Source organism: Ochotona curzoniae, unplaced genomic scaffold (assembly GCF_017591425.1).
Source record: "Ochotona curzoniae isolate NIBS_2020 unplaced genomic scaffold, NIBS_Ocur_1.0 scaffold_2453, whole genome shotgun sequence".
Taxonomy (NCBI): domain Eukaryota; kingdom Metazoa; phylum Chordata; class Mammalia; order Lagomorpha; family Ochotonidae; genus Ochotona; species Ochotona curzoniae.
Genome location: NW_024467094.1, coordinates 7,615,817 through 7,638,966, shown reverse-complemented (window position 1 = coordinate 7,638,966; position 23,150 = coordinate 7,615,817). Strand labels below are relative to the sequence as shown.

Below are 23,150 nucleotides of genomic sequence, written 5' to 3'. Positions count from 1 at the left end.
GCCCAACGCCATGTTGGGGATTCACGAGCCTTCTTTCTCCACGTAGAACAATACGCGTGTAAAGTTGGCCACGAGCAGACAAGATGGCGTCTGGCGGGAGGAGGGATAAATCTCGCTTCCCAAATGGAAGCGTAAACAAAAGCGCGAGAGAGCTAACTGCGCAAGCGCAGAGCTCTGACACGCTTTAAAATTCCACGAGCGGGGCGCGTCCAAACAAGGTCTCTGAGCGAGATCTATTTCACGCCACTAGAGCGAGGGTAGCGTAGAAGCGGCGAAAGTTGGTGGGGTGGAGCGGGGCGGCTTAAGTTGTCGCGAGATGACAGGCAGCTTGCTCGGGCGCGCATGCGCAGTGCCAATCGATGGCGGCCTGAAGAGACTGGCGGAAGTTACCTTTGCAACATGGCGCCGGAGATAGACGTTCTGCTCAAACGGGTGCTGGTGCCGCTCCTTTTACCTGAGAAATGCTACGACCGCCTTTTCGTCCAATGGGACTTGCTTCATGGTGAGTTTTAATCAGCGAAGTCCTGCTCGAGCGACCGCTAGCCAATAGTGGCAGCGACTTAAAGTGGCAGCGGCGGCGGCGAGCGGAAGACGCGTCCTGAGAGGGCGGAAGTGGCGCCGGGAGGGGAGTCGGCCGCCTGGGGGTGGGACGCGTGAGCGGTCTGCAGAGCCGAAAGGCTGCGATTTACAGAACAATGATGGGATCGACACCTGCGGCCGGTCTAAGTGCCGGTGACGCGTGGACGGAGGCCTCTAAGAACGCGGGCTCTCCCGGAGGCTCCCTCAGCCTCCACGTCTGTCCTTGCCCTTCGGACGCGAGCCCCGTGCTTCATGCCGCCTCCCTCTGCGCCCACGGGCCCTGCCAGGCTGCGCCGCAGTGGGCGGTGGGGGGCAAGCCTTCAAGGCTGCCGAGCAAGCCCGAGGCTCAGTGCTGTGCAGCGGGTTATGCGCTGTGTGGGGCGTCGCCAGCTTTGAGGCCTCCGCCTTTCCCCTTCCAGTCCATCTTCCTGCTGAGGCGCAGCCTGGGAGGCAGCAGGTGGTGGCCAAGTTCTTGGGCGCCTGCCAGCTACGCTAGCCACCCGGATTTCGAGTTCCGGGCTTCTGCTTTCAGCCCAGTCCAGCCAGCCCTGGCCCTTGCTACCATTTGGCAATCGGGACCAGTGGGTGAAAGATCCATCTCTCTTTCCCTCCCTGACTTTCAGTCTTTCCCTCCCTGACTTTCAGATCTTGTAAATCTAGAAAGAAAAAAGAAGGCAAACCAAATAAGTGTGAGAGTCAGCCTTTGAGCCAGGGATCAGGGACACGGCCATGGAGCGTTCCCGCGCTTGATAACGGGAAAAGAGCAGGAAGCCTTACAGGTGTCAGGAATGTAGAGGCTTCTCTGAGGGAACCACAGAGGCCCCTCTTTCACTTTTCACTCCTCAGTGCCCACATCAGCCAGCCAGGAGCCCGGGCACCCAGTGCCAGCATCCCCCGCAGGCGGGACTAGCGGAGCCGGCAGCTGCTGCCAGCCCGAGCAGAGGCAGGACTTGAAGTCAGGCCTCCTTCCCTGCTTACCTCTTTTTCTCTTAGTGCCCTGCCTCAAGATTCTCCTCAGCAAGGGGCTGGGGCTGGGCATCGTGGCCGGCTCGCTGCTGGGTACGTACCCGAGGACCCTCCCTTCCCGTTGTGGGCTGAGGGCTGGACGGGGCTCCCCTAACCGGAAGCGGCTGGCATGCCTCCAGTCCTTGTGTAGCTGTGTTGTGCTGCTCTCCCCACAGTGAAGCTGCCCCAGGTATTTAAACTCCTGCGAGCCAAGAGTGCGGAAGGGCTGAGTCTCCAGTCGGTGGTGCTGGACCTGGTGGCGCTGACCGGGACCGTGGTCTACAGCATCACCCACAACTTCCCCTTCAGGTGAGGGGCCCACCCTTCGGCCCCCTCCCCTCCACCATGGGCAGAGTCAGCGGGGCCCCTGGAGGGAGATGGTAAAGAGAGAATGACCTCCCCACGTGGACAGGCAATGGAGGCTTTGCCTGCCTCTTTCCAGGCCTGCCTTTTTCCCTCCAAACTCTTGACCCCACAGCTCTTGGGGCGAAGCCCTGTTCCTGATGCTCCAGACGCTCGCCATCTGCTACCTGGTCATGCACTACCGAGGACAGAGCGCCAGAGGTGCTAGGGGCTCGGCCAGGGGTGGGCCTCCACCGTGGGTGGGTGCTGAGAGGTGCTGAGGCCCTGCCCGTCTCCCTACACCCTAGGCGCGGCTTTCCTTGCCTGCTACGCCCTCCTCCTGCTGGGGCTGCTGTCACCGCTCACCCCCTCGGCTGTCGTCACTCTGCTGCAGGCCTCCAACATGCCTGCTGTGGTGGCAGGCAAGGTGGGTCCCGGGACCAGGGGTGCCCTGCCTGTGTGGGAGCACCAGACTGTGGGGATGAGGAAATCGAGGCGAAGATACCAAAGGTCTCATGTCCTCCTCTAGCTGCTCCAGGCGGCCACCAACTACCGCAATGGGCACACAGGCCAGCTCTCGGCCATCACTGTCTTCCTGCTCTTTGGGGGCTCGCTCACCCGAATCTTCACCTCCATTCAGGTGAACACACCCCTTCCCCACCTCCAGAGGGCGCTCTCTCCCCACCGAGGGCCAATGTGCCTCCCTCTGAGTAGTGTTTTGGGGTGCTGACTGACGCTAGTTGCCTCTCACAACCAGGAAACCGGAGACTACCTCATGGCTGGCATCTTTGTGGTCTCCTCCCTCTGCAACGGCCTCATCGCTGCCCAGGTCCTCCTCTACTGGAACGCCAAAATCCCCCACGAAGAGCCAAAGAAGGAGCAGTAGGCCCACTGGCGCCCACTGGCAGCCACTGGGGTGCTGCATGCCCCTGCGCCCTGAGCCAGGCTGTGGAATTTGCTCTCCATCCCCCTGCAATTGGGGACTTCTGAGCCAGATCCTTAGTCAGGACCGGGACCTTGTGGCGATGTGCCTGGATTTGCCCCTTAGAGCAGCAATCCCCACCCCTTGCTCTCCTGGGTGGTGGGCCTGAGGAGGTGCTGGTGGCCTGAACCCCAGTGCATGTGGAGGAAAAAGGGCAGGATGACTCAGGCAGGACCCGGGGTGGAGGTTTCTGCCCTGGCAGGTCCAGGAGGGAGGCGGGAAGGATGGAGGATGGGACATTAAAGACTCCAAGGCAGCTGACTGGTTGGCTGGTACAAAACTGCTTTATAGAAACAGGTGTGCGTGGGGGGGTGGGTCCTACTGTTAGATCCACATCCATGTGGGTCAGAGGTGGGTGAGGGGCAGGGGAGCGCCGGGCTGCGGGGAGCTGTAGGGAGCATGGGTGCCAGGGGATGGGTAGGGGTTGTAGGAGGGCAGCAGTTCGGCCGGCTGGAGCCTTGGGTCACTCTGAGGGACGGAGCAGGGCAGGGGCGCCTTGGCTTTGTAGTGGGAGGAGCTGCAGAGAGAAGGGAGTGGGGGGTTACAGGTTGCTTCCTGCTGGGAACCCCAGGACGGGCAGGCAGGGGTACAGTCTGTCCCCCACCCAGCCCGCTGGGTGCAGCGGGTGGAACCAGCCCCACAGATGGCACGCAGAGCAGCCCAGCCCTGCCCTGTCCAGGCACGCTCCAGCTCCGACTTGCATGCATGCTGGGCGCTGTTCCATTTTGGGGCAGCAGGCCAGGAAGGGGCACGATGGGCTTGGCCGCTGCTTGCACTAGGCGGGAAGAGGGGCAGTGAGAGGAAGCTGGGTCACACTGGGGCCAGAAGCAGGACATGGCGGGAGATGCCAGGAACCAGCCTGCAGGGTCTGTGCACCGCACCTGTAGGGCGGCTACCTGGCTGAGACTGGAATGCCCCCATGGAGAAGGATGAACCACCGGGACCCACCACCCTGCCTGCCCAGCTCCCTGAGGGTACAGGAGAGGGCAGCTGCCCAGTGGCCTCTGCTGGGGCGGGTTCAGGGTCTCCCTCCCTCTCCCAGGTTCGGAGCCAGACACCAGCTTCCTCTCCTCGGCACTCACCTGTAGTGGCTCGGCAGGTAGGCTGAGTAGTTGGGGGGCTGGTACCCAAAACCCCTGTTCACTGGGGTGGTCACAAAACTTGGTTCCCAGGGCTGGCCGCCGTTTCCTTGGCTGGCGTTCGCTGACCCAGCGCCCGTGTTCTTGGTCTTGCGCCGAGGTCGGTACTTGTAGTCGGGGTAGTCGCGCAGGTGCCGGGCGCGGAGCCGCTTGGCCTCCTCCACGAAGGGCCGCTTCTCGTCCTCGCCCAGCAGCTTCCACTGCGCGCCCAGGTGCTTGGAGATCTCCGAGTTGTGCATCTTGGGGTTCTGCTGCGCCATCTGGCGGCGCTGAGCGGAGCTCCACACCATGAAGGCGTTCATGGGCCGCTTCACCTTTTCCTGGGGAGGCCCAGCAGAGACCGGGGCGCCGGGGCTGCCAGCGCCCTCCGGCTCCTGGAGTCCCGTGGCTGCTAGGGGAGCGGGAGGCTCCAGGCTCCAGGCCTGGGTATGAGAGGATCCAGGTAGTGCCATGAGGAGGCAGAAAGGCGTCCTAAAGGAGGTCCCCTCCAGGTGAGCTGTGGGCCCTTATATGTGTCCTCCCCAAACTGAGTCGTAGACAAGGAAGGTCGGGTCCTTGGAAGGCGCAGGCCACCTGCAGTTCGGAGTTTTTGAAATGGAGTCTTTGCTCCCAGCCAATCCGGCACGCCTTGCAGAGTCGGAAGCAGGACCTGCTGGCCAGTATCCCTGCACTGGAGAGGTGGTCTTGCCTGTTTTATCAAAGTTCCCCGGCCCCCGGCCCCCGTCCCTGCTGCTGTGACCCGACTGACAAACCTTCTGGGGAGGTGAGAAGCGCTGCTCCGTGGGTCCCCAGCGTCCCTGCCGCTGCCAAGGCGCCCTGGTGCCGCAGGCCTCTCGCACCTGGGCTGGATCTGAGGCTGGCGGGCCAGACGCGGTAACAGCTTTAAACACTGACTCCTCCCTAGCCCCTCCCAGAGCGTGGCCTCCAACACCCCTTTCTCCCGAAGGCCAAGCTGGTGTCCTGTTCTTCCCAGCCGCTAACACTTCCCGCAGGCCACCACACCCCCTCCCCACCCAAGGCCGAGCTATCTGAGCTGTCGGGCCTAGCAGTCCTTGCTGATTGTGGGCCCTCCCTTCTTAAACTCCAGCAATCTCAGCCTCACCTGATTCTCTTCCATGGTGGGATCAAGCACAGGCTGATCCAATACCCTGAGGGTCAGGATTGTGCTAAACCCAATTTGGAAGCAATCCATCCCCACCCTAACCCTTTTTCTGGTGGCAGTGGTTCCTTAATTTAACCCAGCCTGACCTACCCCTGGGGCCAGGAAGGCCAGCAGGGAGGCAGGCCATTTTTGTCTCCTGAGTCATCCCAGCAGGTGCTTGGGGGTAGAGGAGTCAACCTTCTCCAGATGAGAAAACTTAAGCCCTGCTCCAGCTTGCAACCCCCAAACCCAACTTGCCCAAGCCTACAGGTTCTGAAGGTAAAATCAGCATCAGTGTGGCAGACAAGCTAGGACACCCAAGACAACATCCAAGAGGCGAGAGGCTGTGAGGATGCTGGAGCCGCGGATAACCCATCCAGGAGGCCTGGCCACCTGGCTTGCAGTCCTACGGCTGCCGTGGGGGAACTCTGCTCCCCCATTCTACCCAAGCCCAGCCCAAGCCCCAGGGCCTCAGGTAATCCGATTAAACATCCTCCTTGGCTCTCAGCTCCCAGTGGCCCTGCCTAGCCCCTGCGGTGACTCAGGGTGTGGGAGGGGCTCAGCTCCCTCAAGCAGCCAGGGCAGGCCACCTTCCTGTAGACCTGGAGGGTACCTGAGCTCAAAGACAGCACTGGCAGGAACTCCCAGCAAAGCCCACCCTCGGCTCCGGAGAGGAGCAGCAAGTGCAAAGGCACAGGAGAGCACCCAGGGCCGTGCGGAGCAACATGGAGCAGCAGAATAACCAGGGGCCAGGAAAGGACAGGACTACAAAGCCATTTGGATTTTTTTATTCTCTTTTTAAATACTGTACAGTGAAAAATAAATACGCCTTCTCATCCACCAGACAAGGCTGGTCCCCCTCCCCTTGGGGGGTCCTTGTCACCCCCTTCATACACCCCTGGTTCTACTCCAAAACCTCCCCCATGCCTCCCACCCACTTACACCCTTACTATCCCCGTCTTCCACAGTGATGAGGCCCCAGAAATGGGGGTACAGGATGGGAGGAGGGATAGCAGGGGAGCCCCCCTGAACTGTCACATCTGGGTGGGTCAAGGAGCACCCCACCAATAGGTGGAGAACAGGGGTGTTCAGAGAAAGATTGGGGCATTAGAGGATAAAGGCACATCCAGTCTGATGGGGAAGGAGAGAGGCTCCCCTCACCCTGGGGTAGGGTAGACAAGAGGGAGGGGGGTATGACCCTGTTACGCACCCCTCCACTAGCTCCTGGAGGTTGAGGGGGACCCAAGCTGCTGTGCCACCCCCCTCCCCCCAGCTAAGAGCAGCTCCAGCGCAGGTCGGTTGGGCCTGTGAGGGCCATGGTGTTGGGCAGCAAGCGAGATGGAGGAGGGATGTATGTGGGCTGGAGGGTTTATGAAACCCCATTCACCAAACTACCCAACTCCAGGGGGGCAGAGAGCTCCCCGTTCTCCGAGGGGCCCTTAGGAAGCCTGCTGACAGAATCACCCTGAGGAAGAAGGGGAAAAAAATGGAGAAGCAAGCAAGCGGTCAGTAGAAATTGTGCCACAGGCCTAAGCCCCACCTGCACCAGGCAACTCCCAGCTAGCTCCCCGATTGCATACTCTGGTCACACTGAGCGAGGACCCTAGTAGTGAGACGGCTTGGACTCTGGGAGACCCAAAGCCAAGCTCAGAAGACACAGAACATAACTTCTCGGATTCACTAACATTTCTTTGGGCCTTTTGCTTATCTCTTGTCCCAGGAAAACCAAAAGGCCTGGAGTCCATGACCCTGTGCCTACCTTCTGTCCTGAAAGAGAGTCCTCGGAGGGTTTCGTGCGTTCCAGGGGAGGCCGCTGGCGGCTCTGAGACTCTGCCCGCGAGATGTAGTCAGCCACGGTCACTGGCGGGGGGGGAGGAGGTTATGGTTCAAAAGTATCTCAGAAATGAGGCTCAAGCCGCCTGAGCCCCAGGCCCGGGTTTCCCTCAGGTACCCCTTGCAGCAGCTGACCTGGCTGCCGGTCTCCGCTGACAGAGCCATCAGTCCGGTTCCCACGGTTGCGGCGGCGACGACTGCGATTACGACGCTGGGGTCTTGATTCCTCTTCTGAGGGGTATAGACAAGTGAGAGGTGCACCCCAACCTCTCCCACCCTCAGTTCTCACCCAGCACTTTTTTCCTGAATTCCGGGGCACAGCCCTCACCCAGGCCATTCTCTGTCATGGTAGGCCCATCAGACTCCAGGCCTCCGTCCATAACAGTCCTGTCTTCATCTGTGCGGCGGCGGCGGGAGCGGCGGCGCCTGGCACTTGCTGGGGGAGGCTCCCCTGGCTCTGAATCAACGGGGGGCTCTGGTTCAGATGTATCCAGCAGGCTGTAGGGGTTACTATCTGGATCCTTCAGCACTAGGCAGAGAGGAGAGCAGTTGGTGTGGGGCAGGCATCTTGCCCTCCAGCCCACACTCCAGAACCCGGCTGTCTGCTACCTGAGCTGATAGAAGAGGAGCTGTATCTTGAAGCGGGCCGGGGGGCAGGAGGAGGTCCCCTGCCCCGGCCTCCAATGGGCCGCCTCCGGCTTTCCTCCCCCCGCGTTGGAGGGTCCCGGTCACCAGGCCCAGCTCGGCTGGGTTCCTCTCTCTTCTCTGACTCAGTCTCTGAAGCTGTGGATGGGTCTGAGCTGGGGCCTGCAGGACACAGATGGATTCAGAACTGCTCACCATCGCCCATCTCCACCCCAAGCTGCCACCAGAGGTCCTGCTGCCACAGCACTCACCATAGGCAGGACCGCCTGTCCTCCGGCCCCGACCCCGGCCCCCGTAGCTGCCCCCATAGGTCCGAGTCGTGTGCAGGGAGGAGGAGCTCTCATCAGTGGTGTAGCCCGCCTTGTCACTGCTCCCGCTGCCGCGCCCACCGCCAGGAGGACGGAAGCCCAGTCCAATCTGCCGAAGCTGTTCGTCAATCTGCAGCCTCTCTAAGCGAAGCTGCTCCACCTCCTGTTGGGGCAGAAGATGGATGCAGACAGAGGGATGTGACGGCAGGAAGGGAATCCTATCCTAATTCTTGGTAATGCAGCAGAAGATGCTGGCTGAACAAGGAGAATTCCAGGACCCACCTTCACAGACCTAAGTTCCACCACAGACTCAGAGTCGGCAGAGACAAACCAGACCCCACAACTGCTGACTGGAACTAGCTGCAGCCTCAGCCCCTGGCTCGGCCCAGCCCTCTCTTTCCCAGGCTCCAGCCATGTGTACCTGCAGATAGGAGAGGTGATACTCCAGCAGAGCCTGCGCATTGCTGATGTTCTCCCGAGTGCCAACAAATATGAAGGGCACCATTCCCTGGCAGCAGGAAGAAAGGAAAGTCAGGTTAGAAAGAATAGTGCAACACACAGATGACCCCCTCCACGGCCAGGGAGGCTTAGGCCTGGCTCTAAGGTTACCAGAGGGGCTACAAAAGTGTCCATGCATGTGCCCTGTGAAGAGAACAACCCTCACCCCCACTTCTGGAAGCCCACCTCCAGCCCCAGCTGGCCCATACCTCCTCCCTGGGGTTCTTCTTGTCATTGTCACCTTCCACTCGCACCCTCACCACACCAGACTTATCCACAATCTCCTGGATCACTTTGCCATTCTTTCCGATCACTTTGCCTGAAGGGGCAAAGGAGGAATTAAGGCCTTTTAATTTTTAAGGAAAGAAAAAGAATAAAAACAGAATTGCAACAATCTCATCCTTTTCTCTCTCAGATTTCATTTAATTAATTCTCAGAAGTTTAACTTGGGTTTTTACAGAACAAAATGTTAAGATTTCCCCCAGTTGACACCTGACCCAGTGACAAGTTGCTGCTTGGGACGGCCATAACCCCTGTCCAAGTCCAAGCTACTCAGCTTCCAATCCAGCTTCTAATGCACACACTGGGAGGCAGCAAATCACGGCTCACGCACTTGGGTCCCTGCCTGCCACCCATAATACCCCATATAGAGTGCTGGCTCTGTGACTCAGCAATGGCTGTTGTGGGTATGCTGGGAGTACACTAATGGAGGGAAGATCTAGCTATCTGCCTTTCAAATAAAAAGAAAAATAACAACTATCAATTTTCAGTCCTTATGCAGTCAGGGTCCATGGGGAGGTACAGACACCCGTGAACAGCCCAGAATCACAGAGGCTCCCAGCTGGCCTCACTCTATTCTCTTGTACACACTACCCCCACCCCCCCCAACTCACCAACCAGGTTCCTGGGCACTTGCACTGAGTCCTCAGAAAACTCCAGGTAGCTCCGAGCCTGTCGGCATGCCTCCGGCGTCTAGGGCAAGAATGAGGCGGTCAATAAGACAGGATCTGTTTCACAAATAATGATCATCCTGTCTTCAGAGAAACACACTGCCCTAAGTCCAGGAAGGAGGTCCCAGAACCCAGGCTTATTTTTCATTCCCTCCCTTTCCCCACAACGTGACCTGAGAGACAGATGTTTTGCTGACCTCCCCGTAGATGCGGAAAGTGCAGGTTTCTTCGCCCAGCTCAATGGCTGTCACTCCAGGTACTTTTCGGGCCTGCTGGATGTTGGCACCGTGTGTCCCGATCGCCAGTCCCATCAGGTCCTCTCGTACTGTAAACTCCTCCTGGAAGGCTGCTGCCAACTGCTTGCTTGTCTGAAAGGAAAGGCAGTCAGTGATGCTGGTGGTGAGCTCTCAGCACACCTATGCCAGGTCCCGGACCCTGTGAGTAACCAGTGAGGAGTCCGCGTTATGGCACTGGTACCCCACATCCAAGTATTTGTTTATTTAGTGTGTTTGCTATTTTGCTTTTGATCCAGTTCCCTGCTAATGCACGAGAAAAAGCAGAAGGTGGCCCAATATCTGAGTCCCTGCTACCCATATGGCAGACTTGGATGGAATCCTAGGCTCCTACTATTGACTGGCCTAGCCCCAGCCACTGCAGCCATTTGGGGAGTGAATCAGCAGATGTTAGATCTTCCCTCCTCCTCTGTCACTTTGTTTTTCAAATAAATAAAATTATATATATAATATATATATATAATTAATATATAATATATATAATATATAATAATATATATGAGAAAGACAAAACTACAGTGGAGTCTGCCAATTACAGAGAATTCTATAGAAAAGTTAGAACTCTGAAACACCAAGAGTTTGGAGGGGAGAGGAAGTAATGAGGGCCGCCTGAGTTAGGAACCACAAAGCTCTGGATTTGACTCTAAAGACAGGTGGATGTTGGGCTCAGCATGATAGCATAGCAGTTAAAGTCCTCTCCTTGAATGCTCCGGGATCCCATATGGGCGCCAGTTCTAATCCCAGCGGCCCCCTTTCCCATCCAGCTCCCTGATTGTGGCCTGAGAAAGCAGACCCAAAGCCTTGGGACCCTGCACCCACGTGGGAGACCTGGAAGAAGCTCCTGTCTCCTAGCTTCAGATTGGCTTAGCTCCAGCCATTGCAGCCACTTGGCGAGTGAACCATCAAACAAACAGAAGATCTTGTCTGTCTCTCCTCCTGTCTGTATACCTGCCTTTGCAATAAAAATAAGTAAATCTTAAAAAAAAAAAAAAAAAAAAAAAAAAAGCTAGTTATGTGATCCTAAAGAAAGCAGCTATGTGTCTGATCTGTCACCTCCTTGGTGACTACATCGGACATCACGTCTCAAGAATAGCCAGAGGCTCTACCAGTGCTGACGTAAGCAACCTGGACCTTCACCAAATAAAGCCCAACTGCTCCCAGGAACTGAGAAAGCCAACACTGAGCCAATGCAACACCACATTTCTCAAGCACTTCTCCGGGGTCCTGAGTTCCAGGGAAGGACAACTGGGAAGTTTCAAACACTTCTGGCAGAATGGATTCCAGTAGAGAGCACCAAATGGGAAAAATAGGAGACACTCTCAGATCACAATCTATTATCTGCTAATTCCAAGATTCCTCCCATAGCAAGGATTTACACTAGGGAAGACAAAGCTGGAAAAAAAACCAAACTGGTACCCAGCATGATGACTCAATTGGTTAAATCCTCATTTTGTAAGTGCCAGGATCCTATGTGGGCACCACTTCATGTCCCGGTTGCTCCATTTCCCACCCGGCTCCCTGCTCGTGGCCTGGAAAAGCAGTGGAAGATGGCCCAGAGCCTTGGGACCCTGCACCGTGTAGGAGGCCTGACCTGAGGGGTGGACTCCTAGCTTCAGACTGGCCCAGCACCAGCTGTTGCAGCCATTTGGAGAGTGAAATCAGCGAATGGAAGATCTTTCTGTCTCTCCTTCTCTCCATAAATCTCACCTGCCTTTCCAGTAAAAATAAACAAATTCTGCCAAACTTCTACATTTTACATGTGAAATAGTCTGAAATATTACATTTATTTATTTTTATTGTGAAGTCAGAGATATACAAAGAGGAGGACACAGAGAGGAAGATCTTTCATCCCTTGGTTTTCTCCCAAAGTGACTGCAATGGCCGGAGCTGTACCAACCTAAAGCCAAGAGCCAGGAGCCTCTTCTGGGTCTCCTATGAGGTGCAGGGTCCCAAGGCTTTGGGCCGTCCTCCGCTGCTTTTCCAGGCCACAAGCAGGGGGCTGGATGGGAAGCAGAGCCGCTGTGACAAGAACTGGCACCCACGTGGGATATCAGTGCATGCAAGGCGAGGACTTTAGCCGCTAGGCTACCATGCTGGGTCCCCTGAAAGAATTTTTATTACACATGCCAACAGGCAACAAAAGACTGCTTAAAAGCAAGGACCCTGGGCCCAGCACAGTGGCCCCAGGATTTTGACAGTAACAGTGTATCAGAACTCATAACTAGCAGAAACACTGATTTAGCTACTCCACTGTCATTTAAAAAAAAAAAAAAAAGAGGGCCCAGCAGCATGGCCTAGTGGCTAAAGTCCTCACCTTGAACTCGCCCAGGATCCCATATGGGCCCCGGTTCTAATCCCAGCAGCTGCACTTCCCATCCAGCTCCCTGCTTGTGGCCTGGGAAAGCAGTGGAGGACGGCCCAAAGCTTTGGGACTCTGCACCCGCATGGGAGACCTGCAAGAGGTCCCTGGAACCTGGCTTCGGATCGGAATAGCACTGGCCGTTGCGGTCACTTGGGGAGTGAATCATCGGACAGAAGATCTTCCTCTCTGTTTCTCCTCCTCTCTGTATATCTGACTTTGTAATAAAAATATATAAATCTTAAAAAAAATAAGAAAGAAAAAGAAAAGAAAGAAAAGATCAAGCCAAGAGGCCCCAATATGGAATGCTGAGTCTGAGTCCCAGCTCCTCCACTTCCAATCCAGCTCCCTTGTCAGGTGCCTGGGAGACCTAAGATGGTGCAAGTGCTTGGGTGCCAGCTGCAGTTTCAAGCTCTGGCATTGCCTTGGCCCAGCCACAGCCTTTGAGATCATTTGGGGAGTGAATCACCAAACAGAAGTGATCTCTCCGCCTGTAACTCTGCCTTCCAAATAAATAAGTAAATTTTTAAAAAGCAAAGAAAAAGAAATCCCAGTGAAGCCAAATGATTTGGCAAGTAGACAATTCCATGATAAAGCAAGATATAAACCAACCCCAGCAATATTACCAGTGTATAAATGGCTCTCGCACATATTCCACAACCTAGTCCACTTGCCAGAGTTATCAACGGGATGCAAGCTACGCCCTTTCTGCTTTGGTGGGTCTATTTCACGCACTGTATAAAATTTCACTTGATGGAAGGATCCTGTGGCTAAAGTTTGAAAATAATTGTGCCATAACATGATAGAGCTCTTTTAGTTGGAGGAATTTGAGACACAACAGTCAACCCAGGTTCTACAGCCCAGAAAACTTTGTCTTGGAGTTCTATGAACACAGAGCATGGGTGGAGAGCAGGGCAGGAAGGACAGGAGCTGCGAGTTACCTCTAGGTGCTTGGTAGCTTCCTCATTGCGGGACATGAGTAACAGTTTGGTGCGTAGACTCCGAAAATGCATATCACCCAACAGGGACGCCCGCTTCACAGGGGCTTCTGTGGTTGACTGCAAGCAAATCAACAGAAAGGCATTAAAACTGACTTTGAATACAAGTTTTGGGACAGCTGAGGACTGCATTGCCAGCCTCCCATGCACGCTCATTCTCCTGGCCCCTGGCTTCAGTCTGGCCCACCCCTAGCCCCTTGGAGTCACATGAGAACAATGGGTGAAAGATCTTTCTGTCTGTCATGTCTTTTCTACATATAACTTGACCTTTCGATTAAATAAATAAACCTAAAAAGAAAAATAATCCAAGGGTAGAATGGGTAGCATTAAGCAGTGCAGCCTTGCTACACTAGCACCCCAATTTAGAGCCCCAGTTCCAGTCTTGGCTGCTCCACTTCTAGTCTAGCTCCTTCCATGGCACCTGGGGAAGCAGCAGACCATAGTCCAAGTGCTTGGACTCTTGACACCAGAGACCCAGCTGGAGTTTCAGGGTCCACGCTTTGGCACTGGGGAGTGAACCAGCAGATGAAGACCTCTCTTCCTAACTCTGCCTTTCAAATAAATCTTACAAAAAAAAAAAAAAAAAAAACAAAAACAAAAAACCCTCCTCTCTGCCAAATAAACATGAGGATGTTTTAGCTCCTCCCTTTGTGCCAAGAGGTTCAAAGGGGAAAAGGAAAAGCAATTGGAAAGGCTTATGGAAAATGCAGGCAAAGTAAACTTACCAGGATGAAGAGTTCACTATTTGTGATGTTGAGAAAGATGCAGTTGGCTCCTAGTGCCTTCTTGAACTCTTTATGGACGCTTTCATTAGAGCAACTGCAGGAGAGTAAAGTGCTCAGCAGGCAGCACAGAGAACGCGCTGAAGGAACAGTTCACGTGAGGAGAGGAGGGACCACAGCTCATGCACAGAATGCGGTGAACAGCTAGTGAGCACATGCTCAGCCAGAAAGGCTTGGAGGGCCAAGGGAACAGAAGCTGAGGCTGCCAAATGTGAACGGGACCTGGGAGAAGGAAGAAAGAGACCAAGGCTGTCCAGAGGGCCCCCCGCCCAACACCCCAACACTCACGCCTCTCTCAGATCCTCAGGCACAGCCATGGTGACCTTGAAGAAGCTGCCTTTGGTTGCGAGGGGATTGGGATTAACTGGCCGAAGTCGCTCCAGGGTGACAATCTCATTGTAGGTGGCATCACAGGCGGCATATTCAATGACATAGAACTGGTAAAGAAACACGGAGACGTTGTGGATGGACTGAGCACCGACCGCCTCCCTTTCTATAAGTGACATATTTGCTCCAAAATGGTTCTCCAAATGCCTACAGTCACTTACATCTCCCTTCATCATCCGCACCCGGGCCAGCCACCATCCACAGGGCTCCTGTTCATTGGCTCGAGAATAAACCTGAAGAGAAGGCAAAAATAAGAGATGTTGAGGATCATCCAACAACATCAAGGATGGAGAAAGTTTTCCAATGCTTCCATGCATCCTAAACAAAAGATAAAGGAAAACAGGATGGGCATTGTGATATAGTGGATTAAGCTGTCACTTGAAATGCCCACGTCTCATATTGGAGTGCCAGTTCAAGTCTCGCATACTTCACTTCTGATCCAGCTTTCTGTATCAGCAGCAGACTGTGGCTAAAGTACTTGGGTCCCTGCTACCCGAGTGGGAGACCTGGATGGAGTTCCCGGCTCCTGGCTGCAGGCCTGGCCCAGTCCTGGCTGATGTGGGTATTTGAGGGAATGAATCTGTGTATGGAAAGTATCTCTCCATCTCTCTCTCAGACTACCTTTCAAATAAATACATCTCAGAAACAAACAAACAGGAGCAACTATTTAAAAATCAGCACTGGATTTTAGATGGTTGGTCTCATGAAGGAAAGAAAGCAAGTGTCCTGCAAATAAGGAGCTCTCTGAGCCTAGCCCATCGCTACAGCGACAGGAAGGACCTGCTGCTGTTGGCTGTACAAGCTGCCTGGTCAGATGTGGCGGATCAGCTGGGCATGGATGGGGGGATAAGGACCATAAACCAACCAGAGAAGAGTATAGGATTCTATGAAAAGTGACATGTGGACAGAGGATTCCACGTGCTCTGGATCCTGACCCTTACCTCCACCTCGTCCCCTTCTGTGATTTCCTTATTATAGTCAGCAGGAGGTGGTAGCCTGACATCGCCAAAAGGAATTTGTCTCTCGCTCTGCCAGCTATAAGAGATATGAACGTTATTCAAACTGGTATGACTGCTCAATGCCTAAGCAGACACCTCCTTCCCTCCTGCCCACCAGAGGCCTGGAGCCACGGTCCTGTCTACTGTCTTTTGGTAGAATCTAACAAGTGAGTCAGGAAAGCCCACAGTCACCAGACTCTCAGCCCCTTCCGCTCCTGGGATACGTGAGCGGCCCGTCCCCACCTTAACTCCCCCTCACCTATTACATGCCTCATAGGACTAAGCCACCCCCTCTTTACTCTCCTTCTAGGACCTAGTATGCCAGATTCTCTATTCCGAAGCTCTTACTTGTTTTCAAAGAAGATGGTAACAGAATCTTCATGGACATCCTTCACAAAGCCCTAGAAGGGATTTTAGAAAAAAAAGGGGGAGAGCAGTGACTTTTTACTTCAGCCACTAAGCAAACAGAGACACTTAAACCAGCTTCAGATGGGGATTTGAGCTAGGGGAAGACAGTCCCAGAAAGGCCTGCTGGGGACAAAAGAATACAAACGGTGAGACAGCAAATGATACTGGCATGGAAAGAGAGGTATGTAGCAAAATCTAGAAACTTAAGAGGTGAGAAAGAAGTATGAGGCAAGCAGCAGGCGCAGAACAGCCTGTGAAGTGGTAGTCTCAGCTGGCTTACAAAGGGGCCTCCTATCTGCCCTCTGCGCTGAGCAGCCTGCCAGAGTTCAACTCAAATGCCAACAACCTTCAGCAAGGCTAAGAATATCCCATGAGACAGCAGGAGGCTGTCCTGCAGCACCTAGCAGATAGCAGGACCTGCCAAGAGAGGGGCCAGCACCCTCCCCACAACGGGCATGGACGCTGGGCGAACATGGCACCCAATGCCTGGGCACTGAGTAAGAACACTGGAGAAGCCACCAAAGATGAACACAGTTTGCAGAAGAAAAAACCGAAGCACACAAGATGCAGATTTTTGGATCCTTAAGAATAACACTGCTGAAGAAGAGACTAAATGTATAAGAGACCCCAATCACACGACTATACTGGGATGAGCAGCAATGACCCCATTTTCTGTCATCACTAAGGAGGACAGAGCTACGGTTCAACCCCATGCTCCCACTCTTTGTCTTGGCTCCCCCTTTTTAACACACTCAAAGTTACGGCTTACTAACGGGTTAAGTCCAACTAATAAACTTGTTCTTTCATGGACCGTACCACTGGTTTTCTGTCTTAAGAACTCTGCTTAGTACAAGGCCACAAAGGCTTTCTCTTTCAGCTTCACACTTTGTGGCTTTTTGTTTCACATTTAGGTCTATGACCCATTTTGAGTTAAATTTTGTAAATACGGTGAGATACTAAATCCAAGTTTCACTTTCCACCCATGGATAAGAAGTTGCTCACTGGCTGCCAGAAAAACCATCTTTTCTCTGCTCAACTGCCTCTTCTCTCCTGTCATATTAATGTATGAGAATAGTAACAGGAAAATAGACAAGGGGTTGGTGGAGCTCTTACTGAGGGTGGAGTGACATAATCTAAAGCGTACACTTTAAATATGCATCCTGCATTGTATGTCAACTTCTATGAAATTTTAAAAAACTAAAGGCTTCAGAAGCAAGCACTGCAGTGTGGTACATTAAGCCACCACCTGCGACACCCACATCCCATGCTGAAGTGCCTGGTCCAGTCCCTGCTGCTCAACCCTTCCCTTCCAGGCTCCTAGCAGTGTTCCTGGGAGACACAAAATGACAACGGCCCGAGCACTTAGGTCTCTGCCACCCATACCGCAGACATGGGCGGAGTTTCAGGCTCTTCGCTTCAGCATGGTTGTGGCAGGCATTTGGGGAATGAACCCTGCCTCTTAAATAAAAGGCAAAAACTAAAAACAGTAACCCACAGGTTTCAAAAGGTTGATACACAAAATATTTCTGAACTTCAGAGTTAGGGAAAAGGCTGAGATTGAGAGGGAAAAATAAAATAAAATCTGCCCTGGAGAATCCACAGCTCCCACTTCACAGGAAGGCTCAACCAGCAACACAGTAACAGTGTATCCTCACAGTGACAAAATCTAACCCTAAACTTCACTTTGATGCAGCCACCTTTCTTCTCACAGGGCTGGGCCTCCTTAGGGAAGCCCAATTCTTCCTTTGAGCCTGACTACAGCCCTGGGCACCAGTTTTTCTGTGTCTTCTGGCCCCTCGTTCAGTCATACTCCATCTTTCTCTGAAATTCTCTCAGCCAGAAGGTGTGTTCTCCCCCTTGTACAACTCTTCACATTAGTTTTCCAAGGCACTTTTACTCCCATCGGCCTGGGTCTCTGCTCTTTTAGATTCCTCCCTTGGTTCCTTAAATCTACCTCTCCTCTCTTCTTTTGCCCTTAATAAAAAAGAAATGTAAGGATTTCTGGAAACATCTCAACTAGTCCCCTTAGCTGACCAGCCCAAATCCTCTATCCAAAGTGTCTACCTGCAAGTCTTAAGAGTAATATTTTGGGCCCAGTGCAGTAGCCTATGGCTAAGGTCCTTACCTTGCATGTGCCAGGATCCCATATGGGCAGATTTGTGCCCCAGCAGCCCTGCTTCCCATCCAGCTCCCTGCTTGTGGTCTGGGAAAGCAGCAGAGGACGGCCCAAAGCTTTGGGACCCTGCACCCATGTGAGACCTGGAAAAAGCTTCTGGCTCCTGGCTTTGGATCAGCTCACCTCTGGCCATTATGGTCACTTGGGGACTAAACCAGCAGATGGAAGATCTTTCTCTATCTCTCCTCTTCTCCGTAAATCTAACTTCCCAACAGAAATAAATAAATCTTCAAAAAAAAAGCAGGCCCGGCCCAAAGGCCTAGTGGCTAAAGTCCTCATCTTGAATGCACCAGGATCCCATATGGGCGCCGGTTCTAATCCTGGCAGCTCCACTTCCCATCAGCTCCCTGCTTGTGGCCTGGAAAGGCAGTGGAGGACTGCCCAAAGCCTTGGCACCTGCACCTGTGTGGGAGACCCGGATGAAGTTCCTGGCTCCTGGCTTCGCATCGGGGCAGCACTGGCCGTTGCGGTCACTTGGGGACTGAATCATCGGATGGAAGATCTTCCTCTCTCTCTCCTCCTCTTTGTATATCTGACTTTGCAATAAAAAAATAAATAAATCTTAAAAAATAAAAAAGCAATCTATCAAGACAGACTTATTCTCAGGGCATTCCAGAGGCAGCACCAAGCACAAGAGGGTCCCGTGCCTTTCAGAGAATCCCACTCCTGGATCCCTTCAATCACAAAGACGATGCCTGTGGCTCTACCTCACAGCTTGGTTCCCTGCCATCCTGGGGCTGGCCTTCAGGGTGAGAAGCAGTACTGGCCTAGCTTCTCAAGTCACCAGTTTCCAAGGCAGAAATGTTGAGGCTCAGACATCAGCCCTCATGCAGCTAACACAGTCCAAGTAAATGTCAATCACCCTGACACTCCCAGTTCTTTTCCTTTAACCAGCCCTCTCAACTTCATGCTCCAATCCTGGCTCTGTTCCTTAACTGCCCCCTCCCCCTGTGGCAGGAAGTCTTCCTCAGTACATGATCCCTGGAAGGTAGCAGGTGAGTGGAATCTGGCAGAAAGCCATCGAGAGGCAGAGGACAACCTGACTCAGTGATCAGTGCACATGCTGGCTCTGACTTGTGGAGCCAAGCACCAGGTAGGCAGAGGAACAGACAGCCCCAGATTCCTAGGTACCGGTGTTGCCTTGGTCTTCACCCTCACTCCATCTTCTAGTCCCTGTTCCCCTCCCCGCCAAAAAAGGTGCAGGAGAAAAGCAGCAAGAGACCAGGCCCAAAAATGCTACCTTCAATCAGAAAAGAAACGCAATCATTATATCCAGGCAACTTCTAAAAGACGGAAGACTGTGTGGGGACCAGCATCTGTGTGACAGCTGGTTAAGCCACAGCTTGCTCTGTCCATGTCTGTCTGAGTGCCGTAGCTCCACTTCTTAGCCAACTTCCTGCTAATGTGGCAGGGAACGCAGTGAAGACAGCTCAAGCCCTTGGGCTCCTGCCACCCATGGCATTCTGAGATCCTGCTCTGAGCCTGGTCCAGCAGTTGCGGCCATTTGTGGAACCAATGTGCGTATAGCAGAACCTCAGAGTGTCTCCCTCTGTCACTCTGCCTTCTGAACTAACAATTAAAAAAAAAATGAGGATGACTATGCCCTGGAAGAAAACTCATATGGGAGAACACAACTTAAAAATACATTAACTTCTGACAGAAGTGGATAAGCTGGTGGGATAGCAACAAAATAATGTGGATCCCCAACCTGATACCCATACCTAAAGAAAATCAATAACAGGACCCAATTCTGAGAAAGGAAAAAGGCAGTTTTCCAAATTCACAGTTCTGGAAGCAGTGGAAATATTCCTTGACCTACACTCATGCTTGCTGAGTCATGAATATTAAATTAAATCAGCAGCAAGGTCAGAATGGGGAAATATCTATATGGCACTGAGCTCAATAAAGACTGGCCTCAACTGAGTGGGGTTTTTTTTTTTGTTTGTTTGTTTGGTTGGTTGGTTGGTTTTTTAATTTGAGCACAGGACAGAAAATACTAATGTGACCAGAACACAAAATCCACATTTCTTGGCTTTCAGTTCAACTCCAAACTCTACACAGATTCAAAGAATGCTGTGCCCTAGTCCTTCCTGTCACTCAGGGCCACAGCCCAGCAGGGACATGGGAAAGATGGCCCTTCCCAGCTGTCTCACACAGCTCCTGGGAAGTGGGCACCGTTCTTCCCAGCTGGGCCTGCCTGTCACGCTTCCTAGACCAAAAGCAAACAGCATTAGCTCAAACAACTGAACAATCAGTTTTCTTGGAACCTAGAATTTGGGGTGCTGGGGGAGGAAGACTCAGAGAAAGGCCAACATATTAGAATATCTTATGAGGCAAGGTATTGCCTCATTGGAGGAAAGGATGTAAGAGACAAATGGGCTCAATTAGAACCAGAAGGGAATTAGAGACATTTTGCCAAAGAAAACAGAATGCCACGGAGGCAGGCTGGAAGGAAAAGTCCAGGAGTTACGAAAGTATGCAAAAAATGACAAAAAGAATCAACTAGGAGCTTCCTTCAGCTAGACATGCCACGAGGTGGCTCCTATACAGCAGTATTAGGGTAAAATGCCAAAGACTGAACTGAGAGAATGAGTTAATACAAATGGACAGCAGTACCCTCAGACCCTGGACATAAAGAAAGCTGGTGGGGGGGTGGGCAGAGCAAGAATGCAAAGGTACTTACAATGAGTGACAAACAACGCTACAATGAATTTATCAGCTTGGCTGTGTGGCACTGCCCAGCTGAGACCCTTCCAGCTGTAGTGAGATAGGCCCACAGCACTCAAGTCACAGCCAAGGGCATAAGAGTGAGTATTCTACTGCAGGTGGAGTCACAGGGGGGAGCAAAAGGAGAGCTGGCCCTCCTCAGCTCTCTGATGGCTCCTCAGGGTGACGGAAAAAACTGTGACAGAAATCAGGAAAATCTGTGGGCCAAGTCCAGGCCCAAAGTCCCCAAATAGGTTAGGAATAGCAACAATCACAAAGAAAAATTTCTCTCTCCCTCTCTCCTTCTCTCTCTGGCATAATCCAAACTTGGGGGGGGGGGGAATCCTAGGAAATGTATCCAGAACCAACCAAGAAAGCAGTAGTAAAAGCAATTTCAAGGAAACAAATTGTGGGCAAGGACCTACTAAAAAGCAGCAAAGGTCTTTGAAAGTTGGTCCCCTCCTCCTTCCACAACAGAATGGGACATTCCAGGGAGAGGGGAGAGAAGAGGGGGGAGGGAGGGAGGGGGAAGAGGGAAGAGAGGGAGAGACAGACAGACAGAGAGACATGGCCTCAAGTCTCCCTGGCTGTGAGAATCCTCAAGATAGATGCCAGAGCTCCTCCGCAGGGTCCCCCTCTGGACTATGCTATGATTAAGACGAAGCCACTCAAGGAACCGTGGCCATGTAGCTGGGGTCCAGGTGCCATAACACAGCCAAGCATCTTCCTGGGGAGAATGGGAAGCCACCTGGCTGGTCTTGCACCCAAGGGGGCTGTGGGGATGACAGCCTTGCAACAGAGGCCACTTGATGGCTGCCTGCAAGCAAACTCGACCAACACCAGGCACTGTGGGGGGGGCGGTCAGGGTACCCCAAATCCTACATGGATGTTGACCATTTCTCCTCGCCTTGGAAATAGCAAGGTAAGATGGAAGTGGGAGCGAGCAGTTTCCAAGGGGAGCAGGCTGAGGCCTCTGAGGATAACGGATCTAATAATATGGAACAAGAGGCGCCTTTGGGGGGGGGGGGATGGAGTGGTCCTGAGGAAGAAGAAAAGATTCCCCATGTGCTTGGCAAGATGTGATGAAGGACTAAAGTATCTGACGCCCAGCAAGTTCAGGGGCTACGATACAGGGAAAGTCCATCAGAAACTAGGTAAAGGGGTTTCTCTAGGGGTCGGACACAGGAAAACCCCAATGATCATCCTTAGAGCTGAGGCCAAAAAAGAAATAAAGGCAAGTATAGCAGAAGAGTCAAGAATGAGAAGAGCGCGAACTCCCAGCAGGCTCCTCGGGAGGACCAGGGTGGGAACAGGGGTCGAAGGTTCTAGGGGTCAGGGACTCGGCTCCAAAGGCCCGAGCCCACCACACGCTTCCAACTCCAGCTGACCAAGAGGGGGCTAGATAAAGGAGGGGTGTCCCCGGGCCGGGGCGTCGCCTCACCTTGTAAAAGGCCCCGTTGGAGCCGCGCACCTCGACAGGCAGTCCCGGCTCCACATCCCCCCCAGAGGCCAGGCCGCCCATGGCGCCGCCGCCGCCGCCTCCTCCGACGCCCCCGGCGGCGGCTGCAGCAGCGCTCTGCGTGCGGGCAGGGCCAGGCCCCCGGCGTCTCCCCGGAGGAGGAGCCGGAGGGGGAGCCGCGGGGGGCGGGAGCCGGGCTGGCCCCACGGCGGCCCTGCCACAGCCAACGAGCAGGGGGCCGGGGCCGGGCCGCTCCCCGTCCGCCGCCGCCGCCTTGGTCTCCGCCACCGTGAGGGAAACGGCCGCCGCCGCCGCTGCCTTCGTCACCTCAGCTTCCTCCCGCCGCCGCCGCCGCCGCCCCCGCTGATGCTGCCCCAGTCCCGGGACCCGCTGCTGCCGCTCCACGGCCTCCACCTCCCCCTGCCGCCGCCGCCGCCGCCTACTGCGCAGGCGCACCGGGCACCCGCCCGCCGCGCGCGGGCCCGGAGGCCCACGGCGCAGGCGTCAAGGCCGGCGACCCAGCTCGCGCTCGCCAGCGCAACAGAGCTTCCACATTGCCGCTGACTCTCTTCCGCCCTCTGCTGGTCGCTTGATTGCGCTTGCGCAGAACGAGATTGGCCCTCTTTCTTTCCGCCGCCCCATCTCTTCTTTTCCCCGCCCCACAACACTCGGCGCTAACCAATCACGAGGAGGGAGGAGCCGCGCTCGCTCGATCGGATTGGATGTCAGCCAGCTAGCGATCAGGCCACACCCACTGCGCTCCGGGAGCCGCCGCGGCGCTTGGACAAGTTCGCGATGGGCATGCGCATGCATGACTGCTTGGTCACTTCGCTCACCTTTGTCTTTCTTGGTGCGCACGCTCCCAAGGAAAAAAAAAAGTCGAAAAGCAAAAAGTGCCCGGCGCGCACGCGCTGAGCTTAGTCGGCGCGCACGTACGGACTCTAGGCTATTTCAGATTCAGACTTGCGGAGAGGTTGATGGAAAGTCCCAAAAAGCAAAATGTATCCTAGGCGGGTCTAGATTCCGGATCTAAGTATCTGAGGAAAAATCAAGATAGGGAAAATTGTCATGGAGTAAGGATAGCGGCGGGAAAACTTCGGATTCTTGAGTTAACATGGGTGAGGGAGTAGTGGGAAGTGAAAACGCAGAAGTCAGAATCCGA

The 23,150-nt window shown here is 54.0% G+C and overlaps 3 protein-coding genes across 5 annotated transcripts; 1 reads left to right on the top strand and 2 right to left on the bottom strand.

The window, feature by feature from the left end:
* Window positions 1-345: 345 nt before the first annotated feature.
* Window positions 346-3,165, top strand: MPDU1 (mannose-P-dolichol utilization defect 1). 3 transcript variants are annotated; one of them, XM_041001562.1, is made up of 7 exons: window positions 355-502; window positions 1,573-1,638; window positions 1,761-1,893; window positions 2,063-2,148; window positions 2,235-2,353; window positions 2,456-2,566; window positions 2,684-2,911. In XM_041001562.1, exons 1-7 carry the CDS (start codon window positions 400-402, stop codon window positions 2,810-2,812), a joined length of 747 nt encoding a protein of 248 aa, XP_040857496.1. In that variant the 5' UTR covers window positions 355-399; the 3' UTR covers window positions 2,813-2,911. The 3 variants fall into 3 exon arrangements, with proteins under 3 accessions (XP_040857498.1, XP_040857496.1, XP_040857499.1); XM_041001564.1 differs by lacking the exons at window positions 2,063-2,148; window positions 2,235-2,353 and having other exon boundaries at window positions 346-502; window positions 2,684-3,165; XM_041001565.1 differs by lacking the exons at window positions 355-502; window positions 1,573-1,638 and having other exon boundaries at window positions 1,805-1,893; window positions 2,027-2,148.
* SOX15 (SRY-box transcription factor 15) lies at window positions 3,132-4,599 on the bottom strand. Its single transcript, XM_041001566.1, has 2 exons — window positions 3,991-4,599; window positions 3,132-3,425 (listed from the first exon to the last, which is right to left on the bottom strand). Exons 1-2 carry the CDS (start codon window positions 4,497-4,499, stop codon window positions 3,254-3,256), a joined length of 681 nt encoding a protein of 226 aa, XP_040857500.1. The 5' UTR covers window positions 4,500-4,599; the 3' UTR covers window positions 3,132-3,253.
* A 1,361-nt stretch (window positions 4,600-5,960) lies between these two features.
* FXR2 (FMR1 autosomal homolog 2) lies at window positions 5,961-22,434 on the bottom strand. The gene is made up of 17 exons (XM_041001557.1): window positions 21,971-22,434; window positions 15,588-15,640; window positions 15,183-15,276; window positions 14,403-14,474; window positions 14,143-14,291; window positions 13,798-13,891; window positions 13,016-13,132; window positions 9,620-9,790; window positions 9,366-9,444; window positions 8,682-8,791; window positions 8,396-8,482; window positions 7,918-8,137; window positions 7,631-7,828; window positions 7,350-7,550; window positions 7,157-7,252; window positions 6,948-7,048; window positions 5,961-6,653 (listed from the first exon to the last, which is right to left on the bottom strand). The coding sequence occupies exons 1-17, from the start codon at window positions 22,049-22,051 to the stop codon at window positions 6,558-6,560; spliced, it is 2,019 nt and encodes a 672-aa protein (XP_040857491.1). The 5' UTR covers window positions 22,052-22,434; the 3' UTR covers window positions 5,961-6,557.
* Between the last annotated feature and the right edge of the window lie 716 nt (window positions 22,435-23,150).

Bases quoted from the DNA above. Each gene is read 5' to 3' on its own strand.
- MPDU1 (XM_041001564.1), top strand. From the start codon at position 400: ATGGCGCCGGAGATAGACGTTCTGCTCAAACGGGTGCTGGTGCCGCTC. The intron at 503-1,572 runs GTGAGTTTTAAT...TTTTTCTCTTAG, and splicing joins CCAATGGGACTTGCTTCATG to TGCCCTGCCTCAAGATTCTC. The intron at 1,639-1,760 runs GTACGTACCCGA...CTCTCCCCACAG, and splicing joins CGTGGCCGGCTCGCTGCTGG to TGAAGCTGCCCCAGGTATTT.
- SOX15 (XM_041001566.1), bottom strand. From the start codon at position 4,499: ATGGCACTACCTGGATCCTCTCATACCCAGGCCTGGAGCCTGGAGCCT. The intron at 3,426-3,990 runs GTGAGTGCCGAG...TTCTCTCTGCAG, and splicing joins TACCTGCCGAGCCACTACAG to CTCCTCCCACTACAAAGCCA.
- FXR2 (XM_041001557.1), bottom strand. From the start codon at position 22,051: ATGGGCGGCCTGGCCTCTGGGGGGGATGTGGAGCCGGGACTGCCTGTC. The intron at 14,292-14,402 runs GTAAGTGACTGT...TTTCTTTACCAG, and splicing joins TGCGGATGATGAAGGGAGAT to TTCTATGTCATTGAATATGC. The intron at 7,049-7,156 runs GTCAGCTGCTGC...CCCCCCCGCCAG, and splicing joins CAGCGGAGACCGGCAGCCAG to TGACCGTGGCTGACTACATC.